Source organism: Salmo trutta, chromosome 32 (genome assembly GCF_901001165.1).
Source record: "Salmo trutta chromosome 32, fSalTru1.1, whole genome shotgun sequence".
Lineage (NCBI taxonomy): Eukaryota > Metazoa > Chordata > Actinopteri > Salmoniformes > Salmonidae > Salmo > Salmo trutta.
The window spans coordinates 8144647-8156696 of NC_042988.1; the positions used below are offsets into that span (position 1 = coordinate 8144647).

General features: G+C 39.0%; 1 protein-coding gene across 1 annotated transcript; it reads right to left on the minus strand.

Annotated features, from left to right (window-relative positions):
* Positions 1-4777: 4777 nt before the first annotated feature.
* On the minus strand, positions 4778-9044 carry LOC115170971 (interferon a3). Its single transcript, XM_029727388.1, has 5 exons — positions 8293-9044; positions 7924-7998; positions 7644-7793; positions 5457-5534; positions 4778-5121 (listed from the first exon to the last, which is right to left on the minus strand). The coding sequence occupies exons 1-5, from the start codon at positions 8425-8427 to the stop codon at positions 5032-5034; spliced, it is 528 nt and encodes a 175-aa protein (XP_029583248.1). The 5' UTR covers positions 8428-9044; the 3' UTR covers positions 4778-5031.
* Between the last annotated feature and the right edge of the window lie 3006 nt (positions 9045-12050).

The following is a 12050-nucleotide window of genomic DNA, read 5'->3' on the forward strand; positions in this document are numbered from 1 at the left end:
TATGGTCCTGAGTCGTGCCTGTCTTTACAATAGATTCCTACTCCAATGCGCTCTGCCTACAAGAAAATCTCTTGCACAGTTGGTTTTGCATACTAAGTATTGCATAGTTCGTTTTGTTTCGGTATGTTACATTGAAGTGGCTAATACTCAGTTGATTCGAGAATTCCCACAGTAGAGTGAAACGCTGATAGTGGTAACTAAAATGGAAAATTCTAGAAAGTTTATTGATGTTCAATCTGGTGCTTCTCTGCTCAGGCTGATATTTCTTCTGCTCGGCAGCCCGAGGGGAGCTGTGCTCAGCTTTGAGGGAACATTGCGTGTACCTATCCAAGCCTTTCAGATCTATATGTGTGTAGTGGGTAGGGGTTGTTTCTGGACAGGACCGCCATTTCCACCTGCCCTTTTTTCCCTAATGGAATTCAGCCCACTGTTGTGCCTATGGAATACATTTCATTTCTTTTCCCAGTATTTCATGTCCACCAGAAGGAAGAACTATTTAACATTTTAGTGTGAGTCCCACTAAAGTGTAAAGCTCTAAATCAAAACATCACTTTGGACCTTGGTTAAATAAGAATTAGTGACACAACAGAAACATAATGGAAAGTGGTAAAATATTTATAAAAAAACCCAAATAATAATAACAATATTAAGCAATAAAAAAAATGTATAATAATATTGTTTTATATATTGCAATAGCCCATCCATGACAAGGAGCCACAAATTGTTATTTCTGAGATGCCGTTCTGCACGCCACTGTTATCTTCTATGGGCTAGTCAACAGCCAGTTGAATCGCGTGGCGAAATACAAATACCTCAAAAATGCTATAACTTCAATTTCTCAAACATATGACTATTTTACACCATTTTAAAGACAAGACTCTCGTTAATCTAACCACATTGTCTGATTTAAAAAAGGCTTTACAGCGTAAGAAAAACATTAGATTATGTCAGGAGAGTACCCTGCCAAAAATAATCAAACAGCCATTTTCAAAGCAAGCATATATGTCACAAAAACCAAAACCACAGCTAAATGCAGCACTAATCTTTGATGATCTTCTAGGACATTATGTTATACAATACATGCATGTTTTGTTCAATCAAGTTCATATTTATATCAAAAAATGGCTTTTTACATTAGCATGTGATGTTCAGAACTAGCATACCCACCGTAAACTTCCGGTGAATTTACTAAATTACTCACGATAAACGCTCACAAAATACATAACAATTATTTTAAGAATTATAGATACAGAACTCCTTTATGCAATCGCGGTGTCAGATTTTAAAATAGCTTTTCGGCGAAAGCACATTTTGCAATATTCTGAGTAGATAGCTCAGCAATCACAGGCTAGCTAATTTGACACCCACCAAGTTTGGTGCTCACTAAACTCAGAATTACTATTAGAAAAATTGGATTACCTTTGCTGTTCTTGAAATAGCTCCGTTTTGTTCGTGCGTTCAGCTCACAATCCGAAGGGTGATGCGCGAGCGCATTTCGTTACAAAAAAAATCTAAATATTCCATTACCGTACTTTGAAGCATGTCAAACGCTGTTTAAAATCAATTTTTAAAAATCAATTTTTATGCTATTTTTCTCGTAAAATAGCGATAATATTCCAACCAAGCGACGGAGTGTTTTCTATCCAAATCTACTAATAATATGCATATTCTATTTTCTGGGCCAGAGTAGTAACCTGTTTAAATTGGGTACGTTTTTCATCCGGCCGTGAAAATACTGCCTCCTAGCCCCAACAGCTTACTCACAAAATCCTGAATAAGTTTGATGTTGTGCTTATTTATGATTTTTAGAGGAGCGTCCTTCCATGTTCATCCAATCATACATGTGCACAATGAAACACTCCACCAAGTCAAACTGGTTATCACGATGGTCGGCTTTTAGCATCTAAATCTTGGTGGGGCAAACTCCCCCAAAAATGTTTATGCATGTCAGCAAAGCCAATACAACACAACACTAAACAGTACAGTAATTGCACTTTAACGGTGACAAACGGTCCCCACAAACTGCTAGGGCCTACATAAAGCTGTCCCAACAGCAGAGCTTTCTTTTCAGCACCATGGGGTGAATCCTTACCGCTGCTACACCTGGCTATCAGCGGAGCCTTGTCTGGCAGGGAAACAGCTCATTCAGCCTCATTTTCTCCCTTAAAAAAACATAGATATTCTGGCTGACTTGCTAAACAAATGTGATTTCTACTGATAATTGAGATGTACAAACTACGACATAAGGGGACTACGAATGGACGAGGCAATCCATAATTCTGATGAAGACATTCATTAGCGAGCTTGGAGGGACATAGTCAATATAACTATTTGTTCAGCACTTTTGAAATGTACATTGACAGAATTCAGAACATGGGCCATTCTTACAGTAATCTCCCGTTACACCAAGTCAGAACCGTAGGATAAAAAAAGAGGGCATGTAAGCAGACATTGAAAGCTCATACAATATTCAGTGATTATGTTTCTCTACAACAGGCTATAGGCTATATATGCACCACCACGTCAAAACATTAGGCTAAGTTATTACGGGGAAATGGACTAACTTATTAGAGTCAGGCATATGTTCTACTAACAGCTTACTACACAACATACACTTAGTATTACTTTCTTAGCTAGAGTATACATATCGCCCTGGCTTATTACATCATTTATGCAGCAGCATGCAAAACATTTTTGGACTCACATTGTGGTGCTATGCTCAATTGAACAGGAAGGAGGCGCTGCGGTCCATCTTTTGGGCACATCTTGTCATCAAACTTTGTCATCAAAGTCTGGCATTCTCTGGATTTATGGTGCTTCCAAGACAACTGGGAACTCAAGAAAAAAAACTGGTCAAATCATGACGTCAGTAATCTTCAGGTCGGAACTCCAGAGATCCCGACTTGAAATTCTGAGTTGAATGACTGTTCATAACGTATTTTCCCTGTCGGAGCCCGTTTTATTTTCCAGAATTCCTAGTTGTTTGAACTCACTGAGGTCTGAGATTTCCCAGTTCCGAATTTCCAGTTGTTTTGAACGCGGCAAAAGCCATGCTGGATTGACAGCATGGCAAATGTATTCACCCTTTTCTGGCCCTTGGTGTTAAAAGTGTGTCCTATTAATCTTGGAAAGAGACCCTTAAACCCAGACTTGGAACACAAGCAAGTCTACTTAATAGCAGGCTAGTTATTTGAAATTAGCCACTGATTCCTTCCAATCCGCTCATTGTTGAATTTGCAGTTTCCAACTTGTTGTGTAATGTTCATGTCCAATGGCCGATGACCACTTACATGTTTTATCTATAAAATCTCTTCATATGACAAGGCTTGAAAAGGATTTGACAGTAGATTGTGAACGTGAGTCATGATGGCAAAATCAAGTTTCCAGCCCCCGACTCAATGTACAGACCAATGACAATGTGGCACACGTAGCACACGTCACTCTGAGTTCTGGAGTGACATTCCACAGATTCTGAACAGATGTTGAACTGAAACCCAACTCCTATTTACAATTCGCTATTGAACATCAATACTATAATTTTTTGTCCTCTCATCCTCTGAGTTGTGTATTTATCTTCAAAATGTTCTAGAATTTTCAAGCTCTCCATGTAGATTTTGCGGTGTGTCCCCATGAGTGACAGAACACTGAGACAATCAAGGCACAACTAGAGAATAATACCAACCCTTATGCTCTGCATTCTCTGATGGCTGCCCCACCACCACAGAAAGCACTGAGCAAGGTTGAAACACCTGCATCTTGGAGCTGCCTTACTCAACAGACCATGTTTGTACGCAGCTTTATGAACTCAAAGATTTTTTTTAACATTGTTTGCAAACTGATATGTGACACGTATTAATACCAAAACGACATGCAAAACAGGCAACAACAACCAAAACAAAACTATATTTTTTGCTAAACAGGTGGGGCATGAAACAGGTGGGGCTCTGAGTATTATACCATACAGTGTAAACACACATACACACCATTCTAGATGTTATCAACAACCACATACCATTACACTAATGGATACACAGTATATCTACAATAACTCTATTCTATCCAGGAATTCCAAGTCTTATGAAAGGACTGTGTGCTGCCACTTTGGCCTATATAATACACACTTTGTCTAATGTCATACAATAATTGACCTCAGTAATCCATTGAGAATTATTTGGAGGATCCCAATGATGCCAGTTAAAAAGTTCTATATATATATATATATATATATATATATATATATAAATAAGCTATATAAATTATTTGTTTTTATTTGCCCACCAGCACCCTGCCTCGTTCAGGGAACTAAACTATTATCCATTAAAGGTATTACTTGTTTTTTGTCTCTTTTTCCATTTTGTCTTTCCATGTCTTTTTTCTGATTTCTCCTCCAATCATAGTAAGACATTCAGGTGTTTAATACATTGGACAGACTTTATAAATAAACATCCACAATGTCAAGTGGGAGCTAAATGTTCCTGGTCCCCCAGATTATCCTCTACTCCTCACCCAGATCTCCCCACCCCCTTCAGCCCACTGCCACAGTGTGGTTACCACACAAAAACAAACAGGAAAAACAAAACAACAGCAACCCTCACAAAGTACAAAAACACATTAAAAAGAAATTACATAAAGAAACAAAACTACAAGCATACATCAACTTAAAGTAGAAATTATCATGTGACTGATCAGCAACAGGTTTAATGTGGATCCCCTCTGATGGTTAGATAAGATATAAATCCACTCTCATTGGTTTCAGACAAGAACTAAATTTGGACAATTTATACAAAATACGTTTTTATTCACATTTTCAATATTATTTTTTCATTGGTTTACAGTTCAGTTCAGTTCAACACAATACAGCTCAGTTCAACACAGGTACAAAAGGGAATACAAAATATAAATAATAAATTATACAAAAATTTTTTTTTTTTATGGATTTAAATATAATAAATAGACTGACAGGGTCCCACATGATTGTATTCAAGCTTTATAAACTGGTAAGGGCGTAGCTTCTGAAATGAGTCTGGATGATCAGTACATCTGTGCTGCAAGGATATCCAATCTTTGCAGATGACGTTTTGTCTCTTTCCTGATGAGCTCCCACGCCTGTGCACTGTAGTTCTGAAAAACACAGAACATTTGAAATATTAGTGGGGTAAACTTTCTTGGCGAAATAATGACCATGTTGTCTTGAACAACAAAGAGAGAACTGGTGCGGTATGTATAAAGCTTCTCAGAGAAGGAGTGCTGATTTAGGATCAGTTTTGTATTTTAGATCACTATAAATAAGGACAGAGGAGACCTGATACTAGATCAGCACTTCTCTGAGATGTTTGATACACATGTCCCCAGAACCCACTTTATTTTTAAAGAACACTGCTCCTGTTTAGCCTAGCCTAGTTTATATTCATTTGATTACATGTAAAAAACATTTTTCCATACGAAACCAAACTCACCAATTTTCTCAGAACCTTACTATTCAACTTCTTGAAGTAGCGTTTCAGTCTCCTCTCAGGCTTCATGGCAGGTGATACCTGTTGGACAAAATTAAACAAAACATTAGCATCATACAAATGTAGGATCTTCATTTGATTTCTTTTTTTCTGAGTATTTTCCTGCACGGCAGGAAATGGAAACTTAATGTGTATTCAATGTTCTAAATAGATTCTAAAGATTGTAATTTCCACTTTAAAATATCAAACTTCATTTGACATAATGAAAATGTATCAAAGCATACAAAAAATGTCCATTAATTATAATCCACAATAATTTACATTTCTCATTACTGCAGTATTATTTATGTGACGTCGCAAAATGGCTCAAAATCGGTTATAACCCATATACAGTGTGTTCGGAAAGTATTCAGACCCCTTCCCTATTTCCAAATTTTGTTAAGTTACAGCTTTATTCTAAAATGGATTAAAGAAAATAAATACTCATCAATCTACACTCAAAACCCAATAATGACAATGCAAAAACAGAAATACCTTATTTACAAATGAATTCAGACCCTTTGCTATGAGACGCAAAATTCAGCTCAGGTGCATCCTGTTTTCATCGATCATCCTTGAGATGTTTCTACACTTTGATTGGAGTCCACCTGAGGTAAAATCAACTGATTGGACATTATTTGGAAAGGCACAAACCTGTATATTTAAGGTCCTACAGTTGACAGTGCCTGTCAGAGCAAAAACCAGGTCATGAAGTTGAGAAATTGTCCGTAGAGCTCAGAGACAAGATCGTGTCGAGGCACAGATCTGGGAAAGGGTACCAAAAAATGTCTGCAGCATTGAAGCTGCCCAAAAAAACTGTGGCCTCCATCATTCTTAAATGGAAGAACTTTGTAACCACCAAGACTCTTCCTAGAGCTGGCCGCCCGGCCAAACTAAGCAATCAGGGGAGAAAGGCCTTGGTCAGGGAGGTGACCCAGAACCCGATGGTCACTCTGACAGAGCTCCAGATTTCCTCTGTGGGGATGGGAGAGCCTTCCAGAAAGACAACTATCTCTGCAGTATTCCACCGATCAGGCCTATATGGTAGAGTGGCCAGACGGAAGCCACTCCTCAGTAAATGGCACATTGCAGCCCACTTGGAGTTTGCTAAAAGGCACTTAAAGGACTCTCAGACTGTGAGAAACAAGTGTCTCTGGTCTTATGAAACCTATTTGGCCTGAATGCCAAGCATCACCTTGCACCATCCCTACGGTTAAGCATGGTGGTGGCAGCATCATGCTGGGGGATGTTTTTCATTGGCAGGGACTGGGAGACTAGTCAGGATCGAGGGAAAGATGAACGGAGCAAAGTACAGAGACATCCTTGATGAAAACCTGCTCCAGAGCGCTCAGGACCTCAGACTGGGGTGAAGGTTCACCTTCCAACAGGACAACGACCCTAAGCAGACAGCCAAGACAACGCAGGAGTGGCTTTGGGACAAGTCTCTGAATGTCCTTGAGTGGCCCAGCCAGAGCCCAGACTTGACCTGATCGAACATTACTGGAGAGACCTGAAATTAGCTGTGCAGCGACACTCCCTATCCAACCTGACAGATCTTGAGAGGATCTGCAGAGAAGAAAGCCAGAAACTCCCCAAATACAGATGTGCCAAGCTTGTAGCATGATACCCAAGAAGACTCAAGGCTATAATCACTGCCAAATGTGCTTCAACAAAGTACTGAGTAAAGGGTCTGAATACTTATATATTTCTGTTTTTTATTGTTAATTCATTTGCAAAAATGTCTAAAACACGGTTTTTGCTTTGTCATTATGGGGTATTGTGTGTAGATTGATGAGGGGGAAAATCTATTTAATCAATTTTAGAAAAAGGCTGTAACGTAACAAAATGTGGAAAATGTCAAGGGGTTGAATACTTTATATGTACTTTATAAGTAGATTTCTCCACTTGTAGTGGAGTAGGCTACTCCTAAACCAGGGCTCTCCAACCCTGTTCCTGGAGAACTACCTTCCTGTAGGTTTTCACTCTAACTCTAATCTACCACACCTGATTAATTAGCTGGTTGATAAACTGAATCAGGTTAGTTACAACTGGAGTTGGAGCGTTAACCTACAGGAAGGTAACGCTCCATGAACGGGGTTGGAGAGCCCTGACCTAAACAGGGATTATACTTTAAATAGACCCATTACTTACACAGGAATTAAGGTTCTCCAATTGGCGTTCTAGAATGTTGAGGAAATCGTCCAGGTTTTTCTTGTCCCAGGTGACAGATTTCATATTCCCATCAAACAGTTTTGTGATTTGATAGATGGTCTCTTTCAGGAATCTGACTTTGTCCTCAAACTACACAGGAAGATATAAAAAGAAGATTAGAAACAGTATAGGCTTTCGATATGGCATCAATATAACATTGGGTCAAGACCGCCATACCAAAGCATATCAGAACATGATAAATCATAATTCTAGTCTTTACCTCGGCATCATCTATGTGTCTGTAAAGTGATGTTGGGAAAAAGACTGGGGCATTCTGCTTTGTGATATCTCCTCCCTGGAAAACAATCAATATAGTATGTTAAGTCACTTGTCAAATACTTTAAGACCAATCAAGACAGACATAAAGTATAGCTTATACTGCAAGTACAGTAGGCCTAATGTAGATATACTCTCTTGATCGCTGCCATTATAGCCTTAGCGCCATTTTACTATGTATATTCAAATATAGGTTAACAGTTTTCTAACACAGATGCTAAACATGAAACATATGACTATTTTACTTGGTTGGTTGTTTTGCTGTCCTTAATACATGCATTCAGTCTCCTCTTACAGTGTGCTGATAACTCACCATCTGGTCCAGCAGGGAAAGGTATTCTGAGCTCAAGTGACCGTAGTGGTGTCGGATCCAGTCACAGCAATGACACACGCTCTGCATACTGCAAATAACAAGACAAATACACGTCCAACTCTGCATTGTATACATTGTAAATAGCAGTTTGTTTCGCTGTTAGTTTTCCAGATGAGTTTGAACATCTTGGCTGTGTTAAGTAGTTTTATGTGGAATTAGGAAAGAGAAAACTGTATGGAGAATTTCCCCTGATCAACCTACCGGAGGCGGGAACTTTCATTTTCCAGACTAGCACATGCAGCAGTATGAATTCCATGCCTGCTCCTTCTCCTGGACGAACAAATCACAGTAAATCTATACACATTCTCCTTGAAATCAGCTTTACATTATAGTTGAACCACAAGATAAGATTATTCCATGTAGATATCGGCTAGACTATTACTATAGCGAGGAAAGACTATTCGCGAGCTTTGCTTTCAACTGCTAATAACTTCGCGTGAACCGATAAAATAAGTCTGATAACAAAATCGTCGAAGTCGAAATAAAACCCACACTTCTTAAGAAATGTAGCCATATAAGACATTCATTTAGCGGGTTTCGTTCAAAGTTAGTCCGAAATATTGTTCCGTAGTCTTCTGCTGTTGCGCTACAAATGAAAAGTGAATGGGAGACGTCGCTTCACTACCCATATCTCTCAACTTTCATTTTCACAATGACGTAACCAACTTTCACCCTACTGTTGTCTGCTGGTGATGCAACGTTGACAACCAACGACAACATGATTTGTTGGAACTTTCTATTTGTCGTTAATTTTACAAGGGGAAAATGAAAAAGATTGTGACAAAAGTTCCTTGGTATAGGCTACGATATCAGGGATATTTTCCCTACAGAGTGAATAGTTTTGACAGGGCTATTCTACTGTGTTGTGTTGTGTGTGTGTGTGTGTGTGTGTGTGTGTGTGTGTGTGTGTGTGTGTGTGTGTGTGTGTGTCAGGGGCGGAAATCCCGGGGGGGACGGGGGGGACACGACCCCCCCATCCTGGGAAAAATATGATTTGTCCCCCCTAATATATCACTGAAACATAACTATGTAATTTAAATAATATTAATAATACGCAATGAAAGCAATTGTGCTGATTATAGACACTTAATAGCGCTTTTTTTAGTTTCAAAAGATTGCGACCCCCCCCCCACCCTTTGCCTCACAATGGTTTGATCCACTGCCAGTTCCTTAGTTGGCAAGGTAACAGAGAAGTGGTATCCACTGTCTGAAAGGCACTCAATGAACATAACTGACATGAGGTTAATCCAGTCAATCGCTGAACGTAACTGACGTGAGGTTAATCCAGTCAATCGCGCACACACACTAGCTGAATATGCAGAGCTAGTGGGCAAATATTAACTTCTCTAGGGCCAGTGGGACGATTTCGTCCCACCTACGTAACAGCCAGTGGAATCCTGTGGCGCATTATTCAAATATCTTAGAAATGCTATTACTTCAATTTCTCAAACATATGACTATTTTACACCATTTTAAAGACAAGACTCTCGTTAATCTAACCACACTGTCCGATTTCAAAAAGGCTTTACAACGAAAGCAAAACATTAGATTATGTCAGCAGAGTACCCAGCCAGAAATAATCAGACACCCATTTTTCAAGCTAGCATATAATGTCACATAAACCCAAACCACAGCTAAATGCAGCACTAACCTTTGATGATCTTCATCAGATGACAATCTTAGGACATTATGTTATACAATACATGCATGTTTTGTTCAATCAAGTTCATATTTATATCAAAAACCAGCTTTTTACATTAGCATGTGACGTTCAGAACTAGCATACCCCCCGCAAACTTCCGGTGAATTTACTAAATTACTCACGATAAACGTTCACAAAAAACATAACAATTATTTTAAGAATTATAGATACAGTACTCCTCTATGCACTCGCTATGTCTGATTTTAAAATAGCTTTTCGGTGAAAGCACATTTTGCAATATTCTGAGTAGATAGCCGGGCATCACGCTAATGCAAACGCGCTAATGTTTTTCAGCCAAGGGCTGGAATTACATCATTCAGCTTTTTCCTGGGTTCTGAGAGCCTATGGGAGCCGTAGGAAGTGTCACGTTACAGCAAAGATCCTCAGTTTTCAATAAAAAGAGTCAAGAAGAACAAGAACTTGTCAGACAGGCCACTTCCTGTAAGGAATCTTCTCAGGTTTTTGCCTGCCATATGAGTTCTGTTATACTCACAGACACCATTCAAACAGTTTTAGAAACTTTAGGGTGTTTTCTATCCAAAGCCAATAAGTATATGCATATTGTAGTTACTGAGCAGGAGTAGTAACCAGATTAAATCGGGTACGTTTTTTATCCGGCCGTGCAAATACCGCCCCCTAACCCCAACAGGTTAACTATTAAGCTAGCTAGTAATTATTCCATTTATGTGGCCTCGTCAAAGATGGAATCTTTGCTATCGTCAATTTCTTCCAAGATCAGCATGCAGATGATGTAAGTTAGTGCTTCAAAGTTCCTGTGATAAGGTTAGCGATAAACTGAAGTCCAAACTGAACAGAACTACACTCTCTTCTACCATTGTCTTAAATATATTTAATGGTCTCGTTGCAAAAGCTAAATTGTCGCAAGGGAACTTTTATTTATTTATTTTATTTCACCTTTATTTAACCCGGGTAGCAAAGATTATAGCAAACACCACTGAAACGGAATTGGTGCTCGCTAGCTTTGCAAATTCAGCTATTGTTGGAAGCCAGCCAATATGAAACAAACTATTAAAATTACAAAAGGTTGCTGCATATGTTGTGTAAATGGTGAACTCATACAGCTGTCAACTCTTGTCATTTTAATCCGTTTCACATTTGCTAGCTACCTTTTAGATCGAAGCCCAAATAGAATGATAAAAGATAAGATGATAGAAGCCCATCTCCTACTGTAAATAACCTACACACTGTGTGTGTGTGTGTAGCCAGCCAGCCAGGTAGAAAAATGGCAGAAAAATAAAAGACGGACATCAGAGTATTTTTCAGTACACCAAAACGCAAAGTAAGAACCCTAGTAGCCTAATATCTCAAAGACTAGTTGATAAAATGTTCATAAGAAAGAAATGAAATTCTAATGGAAATGTTTCACAATGATGTCATTAGGCAGAGCAGGCAACAGATGGCACACAGACAGCAGAGTTGGGGACAGATATGCAGGGACAGACTGGCAGAGACAGGGAGTCTCAGGTAAGTTTGTTGAGTCTTTGTTTGGCAACATTATGAAAGGTTCTCAATTTTTTTGACTTGTAAAATAGGAACATAATTGGAAAATGCCATGGATACCCCCACTATCAACTTAAACTGGTGACTGAACTAAGATTTGTTAAAGGCAAAGGTATTGCTGTTGTGATTAGTTGTGTAGTTTTGGGTACCGGTAGTTAGGAGTACGGCAAACACCTTATTTCTTTGGTTCCTCAATATACATTTACCATATTACAATGTAGGCTATGTGTTACAGCACTCCTTTTGGTGTCCCCCTCAGGAATTGCTCTTGAGAAAATTTCATGTAATTGTCCCCTCCAAAGTTGATATCAGATTTTCGCCCCTGGTGTGTGTGTGTGTGTGTGTGTGTGTCTGTCTCTCTGTCTGTCTGTCTGTCTGTCTGTCTGTCTGTCTGTCTGTCTGTCTGTCTGTCTGTCTGTCTGTCTGTCTGTCTGTCTGTCTGTCTGTCTGTGTGTCATAGTGTTGTGCACGTTTT

Excerpts from the sequence above, each read along its gene's own strand:
- LOC115170971 (XM_029727388.1), bottom strand. The coding sequence starts at position 8,427 with ATGTATACAATGCAGAGTTGGACGTGTATTTGTCTTGTTATTTGCAGT. Across the intron at positions 7,794-7,923 it reads GACACATAGATGATGCCGAG|TTTGAGGACAAAGTCAGATT; the intron begins GTAAAGACTAGA and ends CTTCCTGTGTAG. Across the intron at positions 5,122-5,456 it reads GTAAGGTTCTGAGAAAATTG|AACTACAGTGCACAGGCGTG; the intron begins GTGAGTTTGGTT and ends TGTGTTTTTCAG.